This window comes from Oxyura jamaicensis, chromosome 15 (assembly GCF_011077185.1).
Source record: "Oxyura jamaicensis isolate SHBP4307 breed ruddy duck chromosome 15, BPBGC_Ojam_1.0, whole genome shotgun sequence".
In the NCBI taxonomy this organism is placed as follows: domain Eukaryota; kingdom Metazoa; phylum Chordata; class Aves; order Anseriformes; family Anatidae; genus Oxyura; species Oxyura jamaicensis.
The window spans coordinates 14,773,014-14,797,930 of record NC_048907.1 but is presented as its reverse complement, the minus strand read 5'-3'; the positions used below and the strand labels follow the sequence as shown (position 1 = coordinate 14,797,930).

The following is a 24,917-nucleotide window of genomic DNA, read 5'->3' as shown; positions in this document are numbered from 1 at the left end:
CCCAGCAAGCTAGCCGCTCAATTGTCTTATATTTTGGACGATTTGCGGCCATATAAAAAGCGTTTCAACAATGGTTTGCGCTCGGGTATTCAAATACCATCTGTCATCACAGTCTGGACCTAGTGTAGGGTCTTTCAGCGAGCGCTTGTGACAGCTCCCCGTCCCTGCCATAGCCTTCTTGATGTCATCAGGTGCAAGCAGACTGAACGCTAATGTCCCAAGTGCACAGGGTCCGCCGTACGCATTAGGAGGAATAATCAAGTAAGCCCGACCACCTCCACAAAACAGAAAACAACAAGAAGGGAGCTCGCAGGGGCAAAGCATGTGGGCATAGCTCCAGAGTATCCAATCCTCCCCCCTCCTTAAGCGCCCGAAGACGCTCCTCGAGGGTCCGGTGCACCCACTCCACGATCGCCTGACCTTGGCTGTTGCCAGGGATACCCCTAATGAGCCTAATACCCCATGCCACACATCACTGGACAAAGGCATCACTAACGTAGGCAGGACCACTGTCGGTCTTTAGGGCGGCCGGTGCTCCTAGGACCGCAATGGCCATGCGAGGTGCGAACAAGGACATTGTTTTGTCTTCTGGCCCATACTGGCGGTAGCCCACATGAGACCACTGCACGTGTCAATGGCTATGTGCTAGTATTTTAGCCACCTGAAGGGCACAAACTCTATGACATCCATCTGCCACAGCTCATTCGGGCGGAGACCCCGAGGATTAACCCCAGCAGGCATGGGCGCTGCGGTATTACAAGCGCAGCAAGCTGCCACTATATTCCTCGCTTCAAACAGTGGCAGATTAAATTGCTGGTGCAAAGCGAGGGCAGACTGATGGAACTAGCGTTGGGACTGAGCTGCCACCGCTCGAAGGTTGAGCACGTAGCAGGCAGCATCTGCCACCCGGTTTCCCTCCGTGATAAATCCAGGGATCTCGGTGTGACTATGTACGTTTGGATAAACACAGGCCAGGGTCTTTTTGAAAGGGCATTGTATAGTAATGTAGCAGTTACGGTGCGGGGTGTTGTACAGGAGTGACACAACTGGGCCGCTCGAAAGCAATACTGGCTATCTGTGATAATATTCAAGGGCTCATTTGAGAAGCTTGCCAAGGCAAGCAACACAGCTCTCAACTCCAGTTGTTGAAGTGACACCCCCAGTTCTTGCCTGACCTCCTGATTCCATCTGATCCCATCCCACCACACCACCGCAAATTTGTGTGTTGGCCCTGCTGCATCGGTGAACACTGTGCGGGCCCTCAGTGGCTGCTGGGCAAGTGGGACCACTGGCAGTATGGTGATAAATTTCACAATCATCGACCAAGGGGAAGTCTGTGTTGTTTCCACCTGACCAGGATACCTGGCCAGCGTGGCCTGGAATGACATACTATTACGCTGCAACAAGTCCAACGAGGTTGCAGCTAACTCACATGAAATTGACACAGGCTCTACACTGGAGCATCCGACTGTCCTTGTTCGGGCCCACTATATGGCAAGGGCCAATAGGTCCTCCCACTGTGGTAACGTGACCTTCGGGGCCGCACAGTACTCAAAGAGCAGCAGGTGTCGACTGTCCCCTTGATGTAAGATTATGACTGCCCCCTCATGCTGTAATAAGATGTGTGCCCGAACTCCCTTCCCCAGTTCTCTCCTTGCGAGCCCACCCTCCTGCACTTGCGAAAAGAAAGACTGCAACAACTTTTGATGAGTAGACAGCAATCGTCATGGCGCAGTCAGATCCGTGTCGCCCTGTAGCAGGTCCATGAAGGTCTTCATTTCATATGGTGTTAGCAATGCAAACTATCATAACCATTGCATTGAGCCTACGAGCTCTTGCAGCTGATTCAAGGTTTCTATTTTTGGATTCATTGCTAACACTTTCTGGGGCTGGACCACCCGAGTGTACATCTGAGTACCTAGATATTTCCAGGGGCTAGTTCACTGTGTTTTATCTTCCCCAACTACTAATCCATATTTCCCCATAGCCTGAGTAATTGTAACCTCTACATCCTCCAGTAGCTTTTCACCTGCCACTGGAATGTCATCCATGTAATGTAGCATCATCACCTGTGGGTACCGTCTCCTGACCGGCTGCAGCGCGCAGGCCACAAACATCTGACAAATAGTGGGCAAATTCTTCATGCCCTCCGGCAAAACTGTCCACTCATATCGTTTAGCAGGTGCCTGTTTATTAATGGATGGAACAGTCAGTGCAAAACGCTGCTTGTCCTGCTCTGCCAATGGAATCAAGAAAAAACAGTCCTTGAGGTCTATAACAAGGCATTGCCAATCCTGGGGAATCATAGAGGGCACAGGGAGACCAGGTTGAAGAGCTCCCATGTCCTGCATGCTTGCATTCACTTTACGCAGATCATGAAGGAATTGCCATTTCCCTGTCTTCTTTTTTATTAGAAATACCGGGCTGTTCCAGGGGCTAGTAGAAGGGCGTAGATGCCCTAGTGCAACCTCTTGTTTAACCAATTCCTCTAGTGCCTCTAATTTTTCCTCTGACAGCGGCCACTGATTCACCCAGATGGGATCATCCGATTTCCAAGACAATGACCAGGTGAGATGCTCATCAGTGGCCGCCGCTAAAACCCTGTTCCTGATTCTGCTTAATAGGCCTGTCGGGAATTACTAGACTAGCCCCCACCATCTGCAAAATGTCTCGACCTATAAGTGCAATGGGAATGTCTAACACATATGGAGACAAACATCCAGCCTCCACAGTCAACCCATTATCCACCCAGGAGAACATAATGGGGTGACTGCTCTTGCTGCCATACTCTCTCCCACCCACGCCCTGTACAGATGTCAAGAAAGGACGAAGCGGCCAACTCCTGAGCCATTGAGCTCTGGGAATCACCGTGACATCCGCCCCTGTGTCCACCAGCACTGGTAATTTCATGGAAGGTGGTATAGGATTGATAAGGACAGTGATCACCAAAGTGATGTTCATCTGGGGGCGAGAGCCGACTCCCATGGTCAATGCTATCAAGGGTGCATCCCCTGCCTGCTGTGTTGGTATTGTATTGCTGACGACTAAAAGTCACCCTTCCTCCAGCTGTTGGGGAGCTATTTCAAATTCCTTCTCTAACACCCCACTCCCCACAACCCATTTCCCTTGTGTTTCAGGCCCGTCATATTGGCAAGTAAACACCTCAGGGACTGCTGCCGTACTGCACCCCTCTACTCTATGCCCTGATCGAGTTCGGGCCACAGCGCCCTGGACCACACTCGTGGACTTGTTTGGGAGCTCCAAGTTGTCTGCTGGGCGGGTGCTTCCCCCCCCACCTGAGCCCCCCCATTTCCCTGCAGCTGTGTTGTGTCTTTGCGGCTGGGACAAGTTCTTGCAACATGGGGCCTGCCGCAGACCCAACAGCGGATGTCTCTCAGACGTACGCCCTGAGTCTGCTTCCTTTTTGGACAATCTCGCTTAAAATGTCCTGTTCTGTTAAACTCAAAACAGCGCGGCTTAGCCCCCGCTTCCCCCCATCATGACTTGCAAAGCTGCAAGCAGCGGTTTTTGAGCAGCCTGGACCACCATAGTCAGCGGTTCCACTTCCTCTCGGCGTCCTGCTTTGCGACGCGCCTCAATCATTTCAGCTGCGCTGCAGGAAGCAGGCAACTGAGCTAATACATTTCGAAATGTCTCCCTGGCCCCTGACATCAGACATTCTTTCAACACAGGTCCCTGAGCTTCTGGGGGGATTTCGCTATCCGTGGCTGCTGCTTGTACTCTGTCTGCAAATTGACCAAAACCCTCAGTTGGCCTCTGTTTGATACAAACAAAGCTGGGACCCGCTGTAACGACAGAGGCTAACATTTCGAATGCCCGCTGCCCTATCGCGGCAGACGTCACTAATACCCCTCCCAGTAACTGGCACTGGTCCTGTGGGGAAAAATACTGTCCTGTGCCCTGTAGCATGTCTAAATCAGTGCCCGCAACAGGATGTCCCGAGCTGCTAAGAGAGCCTGCTCCGCTACGACTTTTACATTTTGCTCCCACAAGGTAGTCTGTGCGGGCGTCAGACACAGTCGAGCTACCTGTCGCCAATTGAATATGAGGGGCCCAGCAGCGGCAATAGTGTCCATCAACAACTGTGTTGCTCCCCCTCAAATCCCACCCTCCAAAATAGCCTTTTTTAGCTGCATCAGCAATTTATAGTCTATGGGCTCCCACCCTCTCCCCTGTCCCTGCATAATCACTGGATAGGCGCTTGGTGCCGTTGAGGTAACTCTTTCGGGCTGCAGTTGAGCCCCTTTCAAGATACACTCCCGCGCTACCACATTCCAGTTCCCCTGTTGGCTCACTTTTTCCCACTCCTTCGCCTGCGCCTTGGTGGCTGCTGCCCCATTCCCCATTGGAATCTTCATCTTACTGAACCGTTTCAACAACTGTTCCATGCGCTCCTGCAGGTCTTCCAACTGTTTTTCTGCCCCCTCTTGTTGTTTGCACACCAATCCTGCCTGCCCCGGTAAGGGCGGCTCCTCCTGCTCTTCCCAGGGATGCTCCTGCCTGTGTACCCGTCTCCGGATCCCCTCTCCCTCTGCGGGTGGTGCTGTTGATCCCGCATACGGCGACGGCAACGATGACGGACCTGTCCCCCGACATGGGCGCAGGGAGGTCAGAGGAGGGCAGTGGGGGCAGCGAAAACATGGGGGTAGAAGCAAGACCCCCACCCACCCATACCTCACGCATCGGGAATCTGATCATCGTGTTCCCCTCCATCGTCCACCACCCACCCGAGCCATCCCCTGCAGCTTGACCCAAGAGTGGAGAAGCTCTAAAGACAGGCGCACACCAAGGTGCTCCTCATTCCCCTGGCAAGGGCCTGCTCTCCCCTAAATCCTTCTCCGCTTTCTCCTCACTACCATCAGTGCCCTCTGTTTGCGTCCCCTCCTCATCCCTCTCGGGCACCTCTTTTTCTGATGGGGTGATCCATGCCTCCGTCTTCGTCCCCTGAAGCATTCCCACCACAAACTGCCACACGGAACGTTGCTACTTTGCCTGCTTAAAAGTCTTGAGTATCTTCCCAAAGATGGGAATCAATGCCAGAGTTCCCTTCTTCCCATTACAAGCGGTCGCCCAAAGGTCTTCCCCCGCCTTAGGCAACCTGGTGTGCCCCGGCTCCCCGGGGCTCACCATATTGATGCCTGCCTTAGTGCAGACACCTGCTCGGCATAGCGCACTGCAGCCCAGAACTCCTGGGCTCAAGTGATCTGGCGAGCTCAGCCTCCGCCGTTCCAGACAACCGGACAGCAAATCAGCAAATCCCTGCTGTTGCATCCATTGGAGCAACAGACGGATCCGTTTCCTTTTCAGTGTGATTCCGCACTGATTGCCTAACCCTTTCAGTGTACTCACCACCTGATCCATGGATGCCATGGCTATCGGCTTTCCACTCCCTTACCCACCAGGTGGCTGCCCATGTATCATGTTGGGGTCACGAAATGTTGCCTCTCTCCACGCTACCCCAGCCCAACAGACAACATCTATTGGCTGCCTAGACATCTGCTCCCTGAGCAGGGACACCAGAGACGGACACATGTCTAGCTCAAGTGCCAATTTATTATTGCGTAGCATAGCCTCTTATACCCGTACACGTGACCGCCCCGGATACTTGTGACCCCTTGCTCCACCCACTGTCCCTCCCACTTTTCCCCACAATGTGGGCTTTATGATTTAGAATCGCAACTGCTCATTCACTTAATGGGCTTTATTAATGTGCTCCCCAGAGACACACTTGGGACACGTTTTGAGGGGGAAAGAAGGATTCTGAGTATGCTCTATCTCATTTGTGTTTCTCCTGAGCCTGAAGTGTATTTTAAGCTCTTTTATCAGATAGCTAGTTTTTTTTTTTTCTTCTTTTTTCTTTTTTTTACTTGTTCAGCATATGAAAGGAGTGTTCTCTGCAAGAGTGAATTAGTTTTCTTTGCCCTATTCCTCATAAACTGGCTTACACCTTTAGCAGTAAATAAATAAGTAATTAAATAAAGATTGTACATTGATTAGGATCTGAGAAGCTGACTTGAAAATGGTATATGTGGAAGTGCAGCTCTTTCACTTTATACAGGGGTATTGCCTATGGAGAGAAAAACATCAGACAGTGAGCTTTTCTAACAAGACTCTAAAGGCACTTGACAATGTTTAGCAAAGCTATTATCTCATAATTAGCAGTATAGGAGAATGACATTAGTTATACAGTGTTGTTATAAAAGGGACAACGCAAAAAGTTTGGCTGTGAGGTATCAGTTAAAGTGTGAAACAGTTACTTGGTATGGTCAGTGTTCAGTGGGTATATACCAACAGGTGAGTTGGCACAACGTTTTCCAATTGCTACTCCCTCCATGCTCGGCTTGGGAGTTGCCATAATTTTCAACATCATCGTGGTAATTCTGGAAATGAAACTGTTTGCTGAATGATATGAATAAAGGTTGCTTGTATTCTTCAGCTTCTGAAGTAGCTGATTCTTAGCCAAGTTACCTATAAATCTTAAAAGCATTACATAATCCAGTTTGGCAATTTTTTGTTATCTAAATTTGTACCTTATGATAGTAGAATTCAGGTACCATTTATTAAACAGCACGATACTGTATTAGAACTCAGGAGAAAAACTGTTACTCCATCTGAATTTAAAAGCAGAACAAAATTAATTTCAAAGTATTAAGTAAGGACTGTTTCTGAGAAAACAAAACAAAACAAAAAGCTGCTACACATTTAACATGATTTTTCTTGGCTCAATATCCACTTACTCCTGTTAATATCAGAAAAGATTAGAGGTACATTTGCACAGCAAAACCAACCTATGTTTCAGCATATACCTAACTGAAGTCTACCTGAGTTAGTAACTCATAAAGAGTGGCTGAGGGCCCTTGGTTTGCTCAGCCCAGAGCAGGGCAGGCTGAGGGAGGCGTCATGGCAGCCTGCAGCTTCCTCACGAGGGGAGTGGAGCGGCAGGCACTGAGCTCTGCTCTCTGAGGACAGAGACAGGACCCAAGGAAATGGCATGGAGCTGGGACAGGGGAGGGTCAGGTTGGGTGCTAGGGAAAGGTTCTTGAGGTGGTCGGGCCCTGGGACAAGCTCCCCAGGGTAGTGGTCACGGCCCCGAGCCTGCTGGAGTTCAAGAAGTGTTTGGACAACGCTCTCAGGCACATAGTTTTTGGGTGGTCCTTTGGGAACCCAGGAGTTGGACTCAGTGATCCTTGTGGGTCTCTTCCAACTCGGGGTATTCTGTGATTCTGTGATTCTATGAACTCCAGTAAACTGGAATCACTGGCTTAGCCGGAATCCTGAATCTGAATGCATTATCCAACATGACGAAGAACAGTCCTGACAAGAGGACAGAGTCCATTTCGTTAGCATATCTCCATCTTGTGAGCCATAGTTTTAAAAGATTTAAACCATAGTACATGAACTGTGTTGGAGGCTATCACCTCTCTCTTGCTTCAAAGAAGAATACAGACTTGTAATGAATACATGTACATATGCATGAATATATATGTGTGTACATGTATATGCATATATATAAACTTTAAAGTTTAATCTAAATGTATGTATAGATAATCTAAAAGTGTATACACATACGCATGTTCATAAATAAATAAAAAAATCTGTCTTATTGAGATGTTCCATCCTTCCTGCATATGCTTTCAGCCAGATTTCTTATATAAATCAGGATCTCCCTGGATTTTGTGCCCTGTGACCAAAAGGATAGAGGAGCTCTAGTACAGAGCCACTGTGCTAGTTCTGTCAGTAATTTCATAAAAATGACACAAAACAACTATGAATACATTTTACTAAAACAATTACAGAGAAGTTCTAAAAATTAATGCTTCTGCTGCACTTCAGCTCATAAGGCATAAGGGGATCTTTTGTCTTTCAGCATTACAGTGCTCAAGGAAAAAGAAAAGGATTCTGTTTTATGGTTCTGAGTCAGTCTTTTTCTTACTAACATATGGCCCCATTTTTCCAAGTTCTTTAAGCAAGTTGTAAACATAAACTTTGATGCATATGGAGTTTGATTCATGAAGAGTTTAATTTGCCTAGTAGAAAAGATTCACATAGGTTATATAACATCATTAAATTATTTTTGTAGTTTGAGTAGGATCCATTGAGGAAGGCAAAGCTGTTTCCCTGACATCCATTTATCACTGTTTGCTACTAATTAGAAAACTGAAAATACAATGCGCATGACTCACATTATCAGCATTGTCTTTGGACTGATGTATCATACTTTGTGCTTCTGCAAGAACTTTTATTCATTTCCTTATTAATCTTTTTTTTTTTTCTTTTTTTTTGTTCTTTTTTTTTTTAAAGGTTTCTGACAGATGTGACTCCATCTTCGTTAATGGCAAGGAAATGAAAAGCAAAGTGGATACTATTGTTAACTTCACTTACCAGCATTTTACCACCCAATTAGAAGTGACGGTCTGGGTTCCACGCCTCCCACTGCAGATAGAGATATCTGATACAGAGCTTAGCCAGATCAAAGGCTGGAGGATACCTGTCACCTCCAATAAAAGGTATGCTCACAGCATTAGCACAGTCCAGATATGTGCCCAGAGCCTTTGAGTTTAGAATGCAGCAAATTTTTAGAGTATTTCTCAGAATCTCAACTCTCCTCATTCAAATGAGTTTTATAGTCTGGTTTAGCCTTCATTATAAAATGTCCAACAATTGTATAAGAAGGCTTCATTTTATCCTGATCTATATATATTTTAAAAGTTAGTTACTTTACTTGGAGCATTAATCAATTCCATACAATCTCAGAAAAATTGCATCATACACTCCAGTATCCAAATGTGACAAAAAGAACCTGAATATCTCAATCCCATATACAAAATCATGTGTGTGTGTGTGATATTCAGCTCTGACGGTGTTTAATTTTTCTGTATACTGCTAAAGAAAATAAGGCCAGGGAGGAGTCAGGCCACTGAGCATGCATAACACTTAGATGTCATGCAAGTCCAAGACAGTCTGTTCTCTGCAAGACTTTGCCTGGGCACAGCTGAGGAAACAGTTTACACCAGAGTTCAAAGGGGCACCACATAGATATCCTAATCTCCTTGTTGTGGCATATGGAAACAGCCATTCATCATGAACTCAGCAGTCTAGACATAGCTTTAGGCAGGGAAAGGTGAACCTTGGAAAAGAAAATCCAGATATTTGAGGCTGTTGAGTTTTAAGAACAGTTGAGGCTTTCTGATTTTGCATTCCTGTAGTCATTAAATACTTGTTTTTCCATCAGTAGAACTGAGTAACCTGCTCATTTCGCCGTGATGTTGGGAGAATACTGTTCAGCCTATTCCTGTGTAGAGTGAGGCATAACTTTATACTAAGTACTTAAAGTTCATAAAAACTGAGATTTTTTTATGCCTGGGAAACATATACTGAGCATTCCAAATATTGGCATCTGCTACTCAGACAGAATTCTGAACATGTTCAAAATTTCACTGCAGAAGAGTCTATACTGAAGCCTACCTGAAAATACATGCTTTTAGAGCGTGCATTGTCCTTTTTAATTTGTGTTTGATATGAGGGTAACTTAAAAAGCCTTTATGTCCTTGTATAAGGAAAAATCCTTGTTATGCCTTGTATATGCAGGATTCTGAAGGGGACATTCTTCCTTAGAAACAGAACTCAGTTTTCTTTTAACCTGATTGAATATAGATAAGGTTCTCATTTCTGTGGATTCCTCCAGTTGACCTTGGCAACCCCATATCCATTACTGCAATGCAGCGTACAGCTTCCTTTACAGACTCACCTACTACCTCTGTATTTTTTCTTAGCATAACTTGATATTTCTAAATTCAGAAGCAGCAGCAATAGTGCACTTTGCACTATACTGTTTCTGTCATTTTGTCTTTTTACTCTGGATGATGTGCTAGACACCTTTTTTAAAAAAAAACAAAAACAAAAAACAAAAACACTAATATTAGCAAATTCAGAATAATTTCTTCTTAACAGCCATTTATAAAAACTGTTTTGACTGTGTTTAAGGTCTGCCCTTATTGTCGCTGTCCCTCACCATTTGGGACCATAGCAGGTTAGCCACAGCACACTTAAAAATAGCTCTTAAAAACTGGAAGGCAGAATTTCCCTGACAATCAGTGGTCTCACGAAGAGGCAGATAGAATGGCTTGAGAACATGTGAAATCTTGTAGGTGGCAAAGAGGTATAAGACCAACAGGACTTTGGATGATTATTTAGTCTCTGTACAGATGCACTCTATAGCAGACTTGGGTGAAGCACACCTTACCAGATCTAAATTAGGCAAAAAAACCCACACTCCTATAGAAAACTATATTCTGATTAATAGATGCTACCAGGACAAACATGGATTGAAAACAACAACAACAAAGTGGATCTGCTCTCTTAGCCTTTCTTACTGAAAATGTTTATTCTAGAGAAAGCTATCTTTTGGACACTCTGCTAGATTTGCTAGATTAAAAACTTCCAGGAACGCTACTATATTGGTGGATTTCAGGCTAAGTTGAAAAATAGTACTTGAGAACAAGGCATGACACCTACTGAATATATATATATACATATATATATATATATATGACACCTACTGAATATATATAAATATACATATATATATATATATGACACCTATTGAATATATATATATATATAATATACTATAATAGAGTGAAAAAGCCTTTCTGGCAGCAGTAACTGTAGGACTAAATGCTATGGCAGTTCTTGCTAAAGCACTCGATTTTCCCAGGAGAACATCTCAGCTATTGAAGAGCCTTAAAGAGCCCAAACAGACAGCAGTGGAGGAGAATTATCTAATACTTTAATGAGGGCATAAAACTAAGGGTAACAGCATACAAAATGTACAGGATACTCAGGTAATGATCTCAGAAGAGGGGACTGACTGACTTCTTGGCTATGTGGACTTTTTATTCTGGAGGCTATAACAGAATAGGTGGTGAAGATCTGGCACAAAAGGAATTTGTTTGTTTGCTTCAGTGATAAAGGCAAAGTTGCCATTTGCAGAAGAAAGAAATGTGCTAGGTGATGAATGAACTGAACATATGCCAGCTGCTTGAAGTTTCACTTAACTTACCTTGTGCATGTAATGTGCCTGGTACTGTAACACTTAGGCACAGCTCCTATTAAAACCGGTGGGGATTTTGCTTAGTAAATGGCTGCAGGATTAAGCTGTTGATGTTTATTATAGGAGTAAACTTTCTGCAGCAAGCTTGGTCATACAGTCAACTGTAGTTAACGGTCGTGGACATTTTGACTTTAAACCCATTATACAGAGCACTGGAAATTTACCCTCTGGTGTCTAGTTGTGATTTATTTGGCCAGCTGAAATAAAGGTAATGGTCTGAGAGTCTGCTCTGTTCGCAAGCTGGCAAGCAGTGCAAGTTTGCTGCTGCTCAGATTGTAGCTGAACTGCTGGCATGTCTTTAGTCAGCATTTCCTGTGAAGGGGGGAAGAGAAACCATGACCACTGCATCATGCTGCAGAATTGCAGCTGGCAGTTTATGTCATGTGTCAGCACTCCATGCACATGTGAACTGGAAAGGTTTCAACTACAAGCAACTTTCCCTTTGTTTTATGGAATGCTCATTTGAATTCTTTTTAAAACTTTTGGGGGTATTCTAAATCAATAGGCAATCTAAGACTACCATTAGTGTTGCTCACTCTGATATTTACTTTATACCTAGGGTTTTTGCATTTCCTTTATGTTTAGATTTGTCTGGATTTTACCTGAGATTTAATGTGTTTTCCATTTGTTGTCTTGATTTTTTCTCTGATTTTCTAATTTGCCTTATAACTCCAGCTCCTTCATAACTACATTTTTCCCAAGAACCTAAACACAAGGGAGTTTTCATAACGAGTTTCTAAACTGAAGCAAACAAGCCAATTGGGCTGCAGTCAGGTGCTGAAGGTTGGTTTCCTGAATCCTCATTCAGTGATACAACCAGAAGGCAACATTCACTCACCCCGAACAATGGTTCACCTGTAGTTTTTCACAGTACCCTCATATCCCATATTATGGATAATATGGTGTTAGTGCTATACAGGGAGAAGATTGTCATGTGTGATACCTCAGAACAGGTATCCAGATACCTGCACACACTATGTAAGGTGGCACATTGCCAACAGTTCAACTGAAACTACATCACAGTCCTCAGCTTTACTCATGGAAGGACTGTAATGTGTTTCTGCTTACCTCACCTCACCACAGACAAGACAGTTCTCATAGAATCATGGAACCACAGAATGGTTTTGTATCAGTAGGGGCCTTAAAGACCATCTGTCCCCCCCCTCCTGGGACACCTACCACTAGACCAGGCTGCTCACAGCCCCATCCAGCCTGGCCTTGAGCACTGCCATGGATGAGGCATCCCTTTTCAACTCTCTTCCTGTCTGCTGGGATTGGTATCTTCCCACCACTGCCTTGTCTTCTCCACAAGAACTAAGCATTGCTATAGACTTGTTTGTCAGTCAACAGAAGGTGAAATTTCTGAGTATTTCTCCTCTGGTTTCCCTGCTGCCTCATTCCCACACTCTCAGTGTGGCTGTGCTGGTTCAGTTGTCTGAGGGGCTGAGCCAGATGGCAAAATATAACTGGGTTTACAATAATCTTGTAAATGTTTTTATTGGTGCTGTCAACAAAAGAAGCACTTGTGAAACTACTGCCTCAGCATGGCTGTTCTTCATCTGAATAGCTACTTCTATTTCAGACCTGAATATGTCCAAATCACATCTGTTCTTGCTGATGATGTTTGTTGATCTAATAAAATGTATTACTTCTCCCTATAAACTGACATGTTTGTAATAGTAAAACACGTGATTACAGACATGTTTGCTTATCTAACTTCTTGAATAATTTCCTTTAAGCAATGCAAGAGACAGGGTCTTTACATAAGCTGTACAAATGCTGCGTGCCTAGGCCAGTTTGAGCTAAGTGGTAGTTTTCACCTGCTTTGAACTGCTGTAAGAGCAGGGACATGCTCAAGCAACAGCAATAATGAGGCTCTCTTTATGCCAGAAACTGGGAAGAAAAAAAAAAAAGACACCACTATTTAAGAGCAGTTACAGAACTTAACAGATCAATCTGTACATATATGGCAGACCCGATTACTGTTACCATTATCCAGAGGAGAACTTCATCTGTGGTGTGTGCTGCTGCGGATGTGAAGAGCCTCCCTTTCCAAATGAAAATAAGCTTCATGGGATCAGCCCATGATGCAGGGTTCTTGAACTAGCATGGACTAACAGAAACCTCTGCTCCTGGAATGGGCTGCAGAAAAGCTTACAATCGTAGCGAACAGAAGGTATATATTTAAATTAAAGTCAAATATTGGAGTGCAGAAGAGCTCTAGGCAGCCTCTGCTAGTCTAACAAGGAACATTTACTTTGATTCCTCATTCATCTGCAAAATAATTACCTCTTTCTGAAGCTCCTGCACTAGCTCTGTGCCCATATATTTACATCTGATGAATGGCTTCAACTTGCATTAATAGGAATTGCATGGCTAAAGCTTCACAGAACAAGCTGGAAATTTAATTTAAGTAAATATTTGCAATTGCAATAACACATTGTTTTCATGAAGCTCCCAGGGAAACAGGCATCATACAGTATGACTTCAGCATATGCATCAGTGTCAGGCATGTAGTTTAAAGGACTTTTACCAGCATCTGGCCTTACTGAACAAAAGCTAATAAAGCCATTGCTAAGTCAAAGTGACCAAAACCTTTGAGTAGCATAAACCTTTAAAACGTACTAAACATAGTTAAGCCAGACACGGTATTGCTTGTGAATGGCAGTCTGTTGAACTAATGGTTAATTTGGTGGTAGGTCTTGTCTAGTACCAGAGCCAAACATAGGAAAGTTAGCTGGAGTTAAATGAAGGGGAAAAAATAAAAGCTTTAGTTAAACCTCTTCATGAGTGCTGTCACTTGGAAATAAAGCCATTTGTAGAGTGAATTAAGTGAACCTGGATTCAAACCATTTCATTTGTGAATAATAACATCCAGACAAAGCTTGAACACGCTGTAAATTCACTTTTTGTTAATTGAGTTTAATGTCCTATGGAGATAAGACCACAGAGATTTTTGTTAATAGCCAGATTGCATTTTCAAGATCTGCAGAGGTACCAAATTGCTTTTCTTCTTGAGCTGTAAGTAGAGCTATGTGCAACTTCTGTAGCTTCCAGTAAATCATTCTAGTGGCTTGAATTTTGTATCTGAAATAGATTTTTATTTTATTTTTTTCAATTAGGGGTGTTGCATATGTTTTTAAAATCTGTGACTTTTTAACGGGTATTTCAAATTCAAACCCAGCAAAACTTATTTTTTCAGGGTTTTTTAAATAGACAATTAGTATTTGGCCCAAGAACTTGATGCCTGGTTTGAGACTGGGGCAAATTAAAAGAGACATACTTAACCTGCTTACAGACAATGTCTGTAATATAAATTTGACAGATCACTGATTAGATTAGTGCTAGCAGGCACCCTTGCTGTTTTAACTCAGCTCACTGGCGAAGGCTTTCAGCATGAAATGTAAATTAAATGTTATTTTGGCAACCTTGGTTCACTCCAGAAAAGCAGGAAAAAAAAATCTTCCAAAAAAGTTTGCAAAACAACAAGAAATAGGATAAGAAGGATTCTGAGAGCGATCCAGAGCTAATCTCAGAGATGACCAAGGGGAAAGAAGCAAAATATGTAGTGATAGCTTATATTCATGAGGACATGTCTTAAAAAGAAAATGAGTTCACTGCTTAAGGAAGGATTTTAAGCCTACTGAAAATACTGTAACAAGAAAATTAAGACTCCAAAGGGAACTATGCAATTCAATGGATTTCAAACGTTTTGTTGGGTCCATGGAGACAGAACACTCAATTGCTCTTATTAACTGAATCAGGGATTTGTGGCTTTTGAAGTGGAAATGGATATAATGTAGTTTAAAAAAAAAAAAGAAAGAACTTGAGTTGGTACCTAGTAAAGCAGACTTGCAAAGCTCATATTGAAAATTCAAACACCTCTATTTTTCCTTCGCATTGACATAAGAAAGTGTCTTGCCCAGTCCATAGCTTAAGAATGCTTTTCTGGTGTTCCACATTTGCATGCAATAGAAACCATGTACTTCTAAGAAGAAATAAACAGATACCAACAGCTGTAAATATTTTTGTAAAGAAAATGGAGCCCTTTGTCTGTTTGAGATACCACAAGAAAATACGTGGGGTTGAATCATCTTTTAGCACTGGCTGCCCACATAGTCCGAAGCCTCATAATACAGGTAGTAGTGCTCCCTTTCTGCCCTTACGTAGCTCTCTTTACACCTTTTGGTCATGCTGCCCACAGCTCACATTGCTGAGCTGTATGGGCCTGGGACTGAAACAATTCTCTCTCAAACTTGTCTAGAATATATTTCGTCATAAACAGACTAAAGTTTTAGACAGTGAAAGTAAAAATAAGTAAGCACAAAAAATATGAATAGGAGTAACACATTGGATCTGAGTAAAATACCTGGTAGCATAAAGGTAAAGAAGAAAACAGAGTAGTGTAAAATGTCATTGTAATGTTGAATACGAACATTTTTATTCACATCACAGAACACCAGTTTTGTGTCTCTTTTTCCATAAGAAAATTGGTTCCCACTAATTTTGTGGCTTGGGGGATTTTCCCCAAAATCTGGTAGGTACTTCTCACCTGAATATTTCCTGAGCATTCTTCTCCAACTCTACACAGATACTAATAATACTGACTGTGTTCATAAAACAGAGACAAAGCCCCACATCTCAGCACTAAACTTGGTTTTCCCAAAGCCTGAGATTATTCAGAGCTAGCTTATGGTTTAGATAAGCTGAATGGGGCCAGAATACAGGAATAAATTGGCAGTTAGAACCTTATGGAGTTTATGAACTCTTGTACAGCATTATAAAGCCAAACAACATCTAAATAGACATGGGTCAGGTAAGCTCTGTGAATATCCTTCTAGTGCTGTCCCTGTGGCTGTTCTGCTGACTGGCTTGCTTCAGCTCTTAGTCTAGGCTGCAACTCAGGTTTGGACAGAGAGAACAACTGAAAACTTGCCTTAAGTACTCAGCTGGTCTAATTTCTTGGTGTGATGTTAATCCTATTTTAGGACCCTGCTTTGTCTTAACAATTCAGTGGTTATTCAGTGATGCCTCATTCAGTGACTAATGATGGACACTTGTTTTACACACACAGAACCAGAAGGGTGTACCAAATACCACTAACTTGACTCTGAATATATATATATTCAGCTAACAAATGATGCACTGAGACTATATATCCAGTGAATTAGATTCTGTAACACCAGGACTTTCTGGCATTTTGACGAGCACAAGGGCTTTTCTTAGATTTGCTAACTTTGTCATAAAACAATTTATAACAAAAGCAATTCTTTTCATAACAGTTTCTCATAGTTGGTATTTCAAAAGGGATGATAAAGGAACACAGTAAACACAAAACTACTTCCCAAAATACTGTGAAAAATAAGAGGCTTACCTTTTATTTTGCACCCTTGCTATAAAGTTGCCACAGGCTCAATAAATGAGCAAAGAAGGAAGGCAAAATATTTCTGAACAATGAATTCCACAGCATGAGGGCATAATGAGGAAAAATGCAACCACCTAGAGCTTAATACCTGACTTGCAAGTGATAAGAAAAATCCATATGTTTGCCCCAAGGATTAAACAATAACAATAAAAAAGAATTGATGGGAGACTGAGTATTAAACCAGGGAAAATTATGTGAGATGTGACCAGCCCTGATATCACGTACAAATCATTGTGATGCCTTATAAAGGCTTATGCAAAACTTTTGTATTGTCATGGGTTATATTTTGCAAGGGGAAAAGATAGAAAACATTAATGGATGTGTACCTAATGCTGCGCCTATTCCTAAGAGTCCCACCAGTCTGAGAAAATGTTTGTACATTGGTGAAAGGGATATCCTGAGTAGTAATTTAAGTGCCTAGCTTGTTTTTTTTTGAAAACTCCATGTGGTTGTTACATGATTAAATACAGCAGACACTTGGGTGACTTAAAAGAGATTTAACGCTAAAACATGTTTCAAATCTAGAGGGCTTAATGAGCAATAGCGATATGGGATAAGGTGGAGAACCATTACATAAGCAGGGATTCCTTATTGTGTTAAAATAGTTTTGAGGAGGAAAACAAAGTGATACAAATATTATGGGCAGGGGCCCCTGCAGAGCTGCAACAGGGGCTTGTTCCAGAATTGCCCTGTCATAAAACTTCCAGGCTGCTTTCCTTAGCCTTCTGCAGGCTTTGACTGCCAAATGAAGACCAGGTGAACAAACGGTGGATCCACTGACATCTCAGCAATGGCAACTATATCTGCAAGTTGCTGGGCAGTGCCACTCAAACAAAGAATTGACTAATGGATGTGACAGCAGCTTTTCAATGGTACAGTGCAAAATCTGTACAAGCTTATCACTCAGATTTAGTAACCCACACTTCCAAAATCTGTTTGCCTGCTTCTCATGCAGTAACAGATGATGCTAACATTAATCTGATTGAAAATAATGAGCAAATGGAGCTCTGCAATGTTGTACAGAGATCATGGAAATTCAGTAAACATGCATCTGTTTACAGGCCTACCCGTGACAGTGAGGACGAAGAGGATGATGAGAAAAAAGGAAGAGGTTGCACCCTTCAGTATCAGCATGCCATGGTGCGAGTCCTCACCCAGTTTGTAGCTGAATCCTCTGAGCTTGGAGGCCACTTGACCTACATGCTAGGCTCTGAGTGGCAGTTTGACATCACTGACCTCGTGACTGATTTCATGAAGGTAGAAGAACCCAATATTGCTAAGCTTCAGGATGGCCGAGTGCTCGTTGGTCGGGAGCATGGCATCACCACAGTCCAGGTACAGACTAAGATGTCATTGCAGCTTCAGTAGAAGCATAAAACCAAGTCTGAACAGGTTTTAACTTTTTTACTGTTTGTCACTTCCATACAATAGGTGAAACTTTACATGAAATACTGCATAATTCAGGTGAAACTTCTGAAGGGATTCGTCCATGTTAATGTGACTTAGGAACACAGTGGGATTTCGTGAACAGTGAAGCAAGTTACATGATCCCCATAACTAGTTTCTTTTTATTTCAGTGGCACCTTATGAACTTACATGCATCTTTACGTGCCTAAATGTCTTCAAAAATTAGTCCATCTATGTTCACAAAATGAAACACAAAAAATGGACACAAAACCACTCTTCAGAAATCTTTCAGAGTGTTCATGTTCCCTTATCTATCTAACTTTATTCATATTTGTAAATCAAAATAAAGGAATTACAAGCATTAGAGATAAACTGTAAGCATCCATAACATTCCAATCACACTAAGTTTCCTATGTAGTCAACATAAAGAAAGAGGTACTGTTAGGGCTCAGCTCCTGTCAGCCTAAAACAAACATCACAGAGAGGTCAAGGGATTTCTGCCCTTTAGATGATCTTTCTCTTCAGTGACTACAAACGACCAGAAGGCAGCTAGCTCAGATGCACATAGCTGCAATGTAGGTACCTGATGTTAGGTTAGATGATTTGCACGTCAAGTATTTGGGGCTTGATCCATCTGTCTCTGGAATCAGTGTAAAGATGATTTATCTCCTGAGCATGTTAGAAACAAAGTCTTAAAGCAACTGACAGGACTATTTGGCATGGAAAGACGAAGACAGGCATCCAGTGGGATTTCTCAAAATCCTTTTGCAAATCTTACTTTCATTTCATTCAGGACCTCTGTTTTCATAAAGGCATCAGGCCAAGTTCCTATCACCCAAGCTTTGTGCAGTCACACTTACTGAGTTTCAGCATTAATCAGTGTCTTACACAATGACTTGTACTATATGGCATTCATTAGAAATGTTACAGAGCATACAAAAATAACTTTTTTTTTTTTTTTTTTTTTTAAATCCCTTTAATTTAAACTATACTTCATAGGTGAGATGAGGCTGCCATATTGAAATGATAGAATGTTTTAATAAAGTATTTTGGAAATGCAGTCATTTAGCAGCAAACATGTCTAATCTTTTGGGGGAAACATGAATTATAGTTTATACATAAAAAGTGACAAATTTGAGATTAACCAAAGTGTTATGCCAATTAGAATCTAATCTTGCTTTCTAACACAGTTAGTTCCTGTTCCATGCATGACATTTCTTTTCTCTTTCAAGGTTCTGTCACCTCTTTCTGATTCCATCTTGGCGGAGAAGACAGTGGTAGTTCTAGATGACCGTGTAACTATTACAGATCTAGGAGTACAACTAGTTTCAGGCTTGTCCCTTTCCTTACAAATCAGCAAAGGAAATAAGAGAGCTATTGTTTCTACCACTTCTGCCTATGATATTCTTCATACTCCAAAACAGGTATGATCCAAAATAGGGTACAAAAATAATTGTTTTGTTTACTTCATTTTTGTCAGAAGCTAGGGAAAAGCTACTTGCTGTAAATTTAGACTGCAGGTACAATTGTATGACTCTGTGAAAGGCAGTAACTTCACATAGTAAATGCTCTTCATCTTAGTAATAAACTCCTACAGGTACAAACACCCACACAGAATGAACATTAAACTCTCCAGAACTAATGCAGACCTGCACAGCACTGGGAAAGTGATGGCCATGTCTGTGCATGCATAATGATGTAGAAAGCATTTAGGGGCACTTTAGACGCATTTTTTCTATAACTAAACATGCCTTAGCTCCATACGCAGACGTAGAAATCCCATGCCTGAAAAGTCTCAAAGTCAGTTAAGCCAAAACAACCTTTTGTCTGTATGTACAGAAGTTTTCATGGTGTCCATGGCTGAAATTTGATGGATTTGGGCTTATTTGATTGCTATAATCTGAGTAATTAAATAGTTTAGGATAAGACCACAGAATAAAGTACATATATATCTTTTTCATTATATTTATCATAGAATTGATACTCTATATCAGTAGAGAAAGGGCAACTATCTTTTTAACACTAGCAAACTGCAGTAAGAGGACTATGGTTTTTGGTCAAAACCTTCTTGAAAATGGTGGTGTTTTGAGTGCTTTTGTTGTTTCCACAAAGAGCTACAATCACTTTTGTACATTTCACAAAATCTTGTATATTTGAAAGCATAACAGAAAATTTAAAATAATGCATTGAGGTGTTTCCTTAACCTAGTTTGTTTCAATGGGCTGAATGGGATCAACTGTAGGCTCAAACTGTAACAGCTCAAACTGTAACAGCTTCATGTATGGTATTAAGTAAATCATTGAAACTGCAGCATTACAGAGATTCCTGTATAAAATTAATTAACCAGGCCTTTAAAAATACAATTGTTTTCATCACAGGGCCCTGGCATTCAAAAAAGGAGTCTCGTTTAAGACTTAAAAAAGAATTTTAAAAAATGTTTGTCAGCAATTTTTATTCAATTTAAATGACTGTATCTTTGATAGTTACTGAAGATGAGGTAAATGCCTAATGGTCTAGAGAACACAAAATTGCAAGAAGAAAATGAGAAGCAGAGTAGGCATTTTCATTTTTTATTAGGAAAAGAAAATACACCAAAGCTAAACTGTGTGTTTATTTTGCTGATGTCAAACAAACAACAGAGTATTGCCTATGTGCTTGTTTCACACTTTTTTTTTTCTCTTTCTCTTACAGGAAGCCATAGTCAGTGCCTGGATTTTGTTCAGTGATGGGTCAGTGACACCATTAGATATTTATGACTCCAAGGATTTCTCAATCACCGTCACTTCACTGGATGAGATGGTAGTGTCTACGCACCAAAACCTTCAGTCAAAATGGCCTGGGGTAGTAGCAGAAGGGGATGGGCAAGGACCTCTGATTAAAATTGAAATGGTCATCAGTGAACCATGTCAGAAGACTAAGAGAAAAAGCATTCTGGCTGTTGGGAAAGGTAGCGTTAAAGTGAAGTTTGGTCAAAAAGATGCTGACCAAAAAGGAAGCAGTAATGACATTGATGAGACAGATAGAGATTTTAAAAGCCATGCAAGCAATTCTATAGAAAAACCTGCAGAACAAGATAGGACAGCACAGGAATGGTCCAAAAATGTAGCCCTTGGTGATCACGAGGACAATGCAAACAAAAGCACAACTTTAATATCTCCCATTGATCAGGAGTCCCTTGAGAATGACCAGCTCCAAAATAACCCAACTGCCTTTACAGGTTTCCCTGTGCAAGTAGAAATACCAGGAGAAAACAATCCCAGTGATCTCACATTGACTTCAAGAGGATTAACAGATTTGGAGATTGGCATGTACGCCCTGCTGTGTGTTTTCTGCTTAGCAATCTTGGTCTTTTTGATTAACTGTGTGGCATTCGCTTGGAAGTACAGGCATAAAAGATTTGCTGTGAGTGAGCAAGGCAACATCCCCCATTCCCATGACTGGGTCTGGCTTGGAAATGAGGTTGAACTGCTGGAGAACCCAGTTGACATTTCACTCCCATCAGAGGAGTGCACTACCATGATTGACAGAGGAATGCAGTTTGAAGAAAGCAACTTTCTCCTTAATGGGAGTTCTCAGAAGACTCTTCATAATCATATCCTCAGATCTTCTGAGTACATTTGTGAAAAAGAAGTTAAAAGTGAACCTATAAATCCTTCTGGGCCAAAGCAGAAGCGAGTGAAGTTCACTTCCTATACAACAATACTGCCAGAGGATGGAGGCCCCTACACCAACTCAATTCTATTTGACAGTGATGATAATATTAAATGGGTATGCCAAGATATGAACCTTGGTGATTCCAAGGAACTTAGGGACTATATGGAAAGACTGCAAGACAATATTTAAAACTACTTTCTTATGTTTGTAATCACCTTTATGCCTTCTGTTTATGGATGGTGGAGCAGTCAGTCCAGTCAGCAATAGGAACAAGACAGTCCAACCTTGGAGTTACTGAGAAGTGGAGCTTATATCACTGAGCAGGTACAAGAGGCTGGCTGAGTTAAAGCTGTTTCACCACAAACCAGGATGTGCCCCTAAAACAGCTACCTGTAGTTGTTGGAGGTGTCACACATGATGGCTGTTTTTGTATACTGCCTGGTACTAGCAAAATGCTAATACAACTAAGCTCAGACTCAGAGGAGACTTCATTTGTTTGTCATCTCTCATGATAAATGGTTAATCAGAAAAGAAAGGGATCTTTTTTTGCATTGGTTTTTCTAGTTGTCGTCCTTTGTAAAGCACAGTGGACATATCTTGCTTATAGCCTGAAACAAGGTGTATGTTAAAATGGATCTAAATGAACCTAATTTCATTGCCTATGTGCAATGCAGCCAAGTAGTCTTATTATTTTTTACACGTATAAAAAAAACCCATGAGGTTAATTTCTTACTGCTTATGAATTTTATTTGACTTAGGGAACATTATTTTCTTGGAAGGATTTTTTTTTTTTGGTTGTACCAAAGTGTAGTACAGTAATATTTATAATGATTTAAGTTTTCCATTCATCTGCATCAGACCCTAGAGATACCTCCTTCATCACTGATTATCTTTTTCCTTTCCATATGAGTATATGGGTCGTTAGTATTTGAAACATAGAAAGGTATTAGAACTCTTACTGGGAAAGGGTTGTATCTTCTTACAGGGAACTGTAAATACAATAATAAACCCTGGAATATAAAAATCAAGGAGTAGCCCTGGGTTTACTTTTGTCATTGCTAATATGAAAAGGTAACTTCCAACCAAACAGCACACACGCCAATGGAAAACGCTTTTCTGAAACAGCAGCTTGATTGACAAAACACATTACCAGAATGAGAAAGCCACATATGGTATTGAGATGCATAGAATATGAAGGAAATTTCCCAGCAAATAAAGAAAGGTTTGGAGTCAGTTTACTCTTTACTAATAAATTAATACATTGACGATAAGAGTTTAGCAGGACAGAATTCCATGTACAACAAGTAGTGCCCCAGACCTTGTCTAAAACATCACTGACCTTATGGCTGCTGAAGAGAAAACATTTATACTGTGTTTCATTTAAAAAAGAAGCAGGAAAGAAAAGGCATACTGGGCACATTATAAAATGGCTATTTGCAGTTTTATCAAGGAATACATGCTGCAGACTCAAAGTTGCTTTCGCACATGCATTACATGTATTTTTATATTGAAGAATGACTGAAATATGCTGAAAAAAATAGAAAAAAAAATGAAACTAAATAATGATTAAAAAAAACCACAAGAATAAAGCACATGTTCTTATGATGGATCTTGTGCAATGTACACAAGATCCAAACTACAGCTGCCTTACGTGTCATAATTCCCATCTTTTAGGTAGACTGAGATTGGATTTGAATTTCCTAATTCTGCTCTGATATTGGAACACAGAGAAGACAACTTTTATTCAAGGAAATTCTGGATTTGGTTCCTAAACCATAGCTTGGAACATGTTTACTGTAACTACTAAAAAATACTAGAATTACGATAGTGAGACTACAAAGGAGAATGAGGACACCAGGTTTATATAAGATATTAAAGACATGCTTGCTGGCATTGAACTGCATAGTGCGGTGATGGCATCTGTTATAATCCAATTATAAGCAGATAAAATAACAAACCACAGAGATGTTTCCATTTGATAAGGGATGTGGTACTTGTGCATCAATTGAAATCTTTGGATCTTCAGCAAACGTTCTTTCCTCTTTAAATGATCCAGATCTCATGAGGAACTATTCTTACTAAGATCCTCATTATTAACAGCAGAGGGAAAAAAAAAAATCCCTGTTTAAAATTTAGTATCTCTTCCCAAAATGTTATTTTGTGTTAGACCCAGCCATAAACTGAGAGTATCATTTGCACAAATGTAAATGAGTATAAAGCAATCACAGAAAAACCTCATCTAGGAATCAGACACAACAACTTGGTGATAGTAGCTGCAGAGGGTGAGCAGTGTTGCTGTTCTCATGAATGCACTCCCACCAGCTTACCAGTGCCAGTACGACCTCACAGCGGTGCTGGGCTCAATAACTCACCTCTTCACTGTGGCTCCAGTTCTGCTAACTACACCAGCAGGTGCTGAACTCCACCCCCAGGGCAGTCTGCCACACAGAATGAAGGGACTTCATCGTGCTCCTCTTCTCTTCTGATCATTACTAGGTAACAGAAGACCTTTACAGGCTTTACTGGCCTGGTCAGGAAGTGGCCCTTCAAGGGCCATAGCTCGAGAGTAGGAGTCACTACTACAGTGTTAGGATGCCTTGCTACACTGCCGTCTCCTTGAGCTTGTACCTGGGCCCTGATCCCTGGTTGACCATAGCACCTACCAGTGGCTGTACCCTCATGCTGCATGCTAATGTGTGGCCAAGGGACAGTCCTACATGCAACGTGGACATGGCTAGAAGCCATCACAGGAGACCTGAGGCTTTTTTATCGTTTACCACGTGGCTTGCAAACATTTCAGCTGTTGCTACAGAAGACAGTTAAATACTGGGATCTGGAACTGTTAAGTGTTGAGCAGGAAATGCTTCGATTCTGGAGTTTGAACTGAGAAAATAAATAAAATACACTTTGGAGTAGAAACAAAAGTGTAAACGAGCTCTGTTCTATTTACCACTGGATGGTAAAGGTCTAGGTAAGCATCTGTCAGCATAGTCTTGAAGTTCTTCAATTAACATTTTTAGCTGGCTGAACATACGGTGGGTGGCTTATGTACAGTCAAGACTTTCACACTCATAGGCATCACACATTTTATCTATCCCAAAGTTAAATTATAGGTACAGCTGATTAGAAATGTGATAGCCACTACTGGTGTTCAGTTAGAGGAATTAGATGCAGCCCACCACAAAAATGACCTTCCCCTCCACATTTGGCAATGGCGAAAAAGAATTTCTAAAACTGCAGTCACATAACTTTTCTTTCTTTCTTTCTTTCTTTCTTTCTTTCTTTCTTTCTTTCTTT

General features: G+C 41.7%; 1 protein-coding gene across 3 annotated transcripts in view; it reads left to right on the top strand.

Annotated features, from left to right (window-relative positions):
• The window catches only part of LOC118174884 (transmembrane protein 132B-like), a 244,473-nt gene extending 220,749 nt beyond the window's left edge, over positions 1 to 23,724 (top strand). For all 3 annotated transcript variants that reach the window (XM_035340636.1, XM_035340635.1, XM_035340637.1), the window contains exons 6-9: positions 8,323 to 8,528; positions 17,621 to 17,894; positions 19,199 to 19,390; positions 20,658 to 23,724. In XM_035340636.1, coding sequence (XP_035196527.1) covers positions 8,323 to 8,528; positions 17,621 to 17,894; positions 19,199 to 19,390; positions 20,658 to 21,809 — 1,824 coding nt within the window. In that variant the 3' untranslated portion in view covers positions 21,810 to 23,724. The remainder of the gene's footprint in view (positions 1 to 8,322; positions 8,529 to 17,620; positions 17,895 to 19,198; positions 19,391 to 20,657) is intronic.
• The last annotated feature ends 1,193 nt before the right edge of the window (positions 23,725 to 24,917 follow it).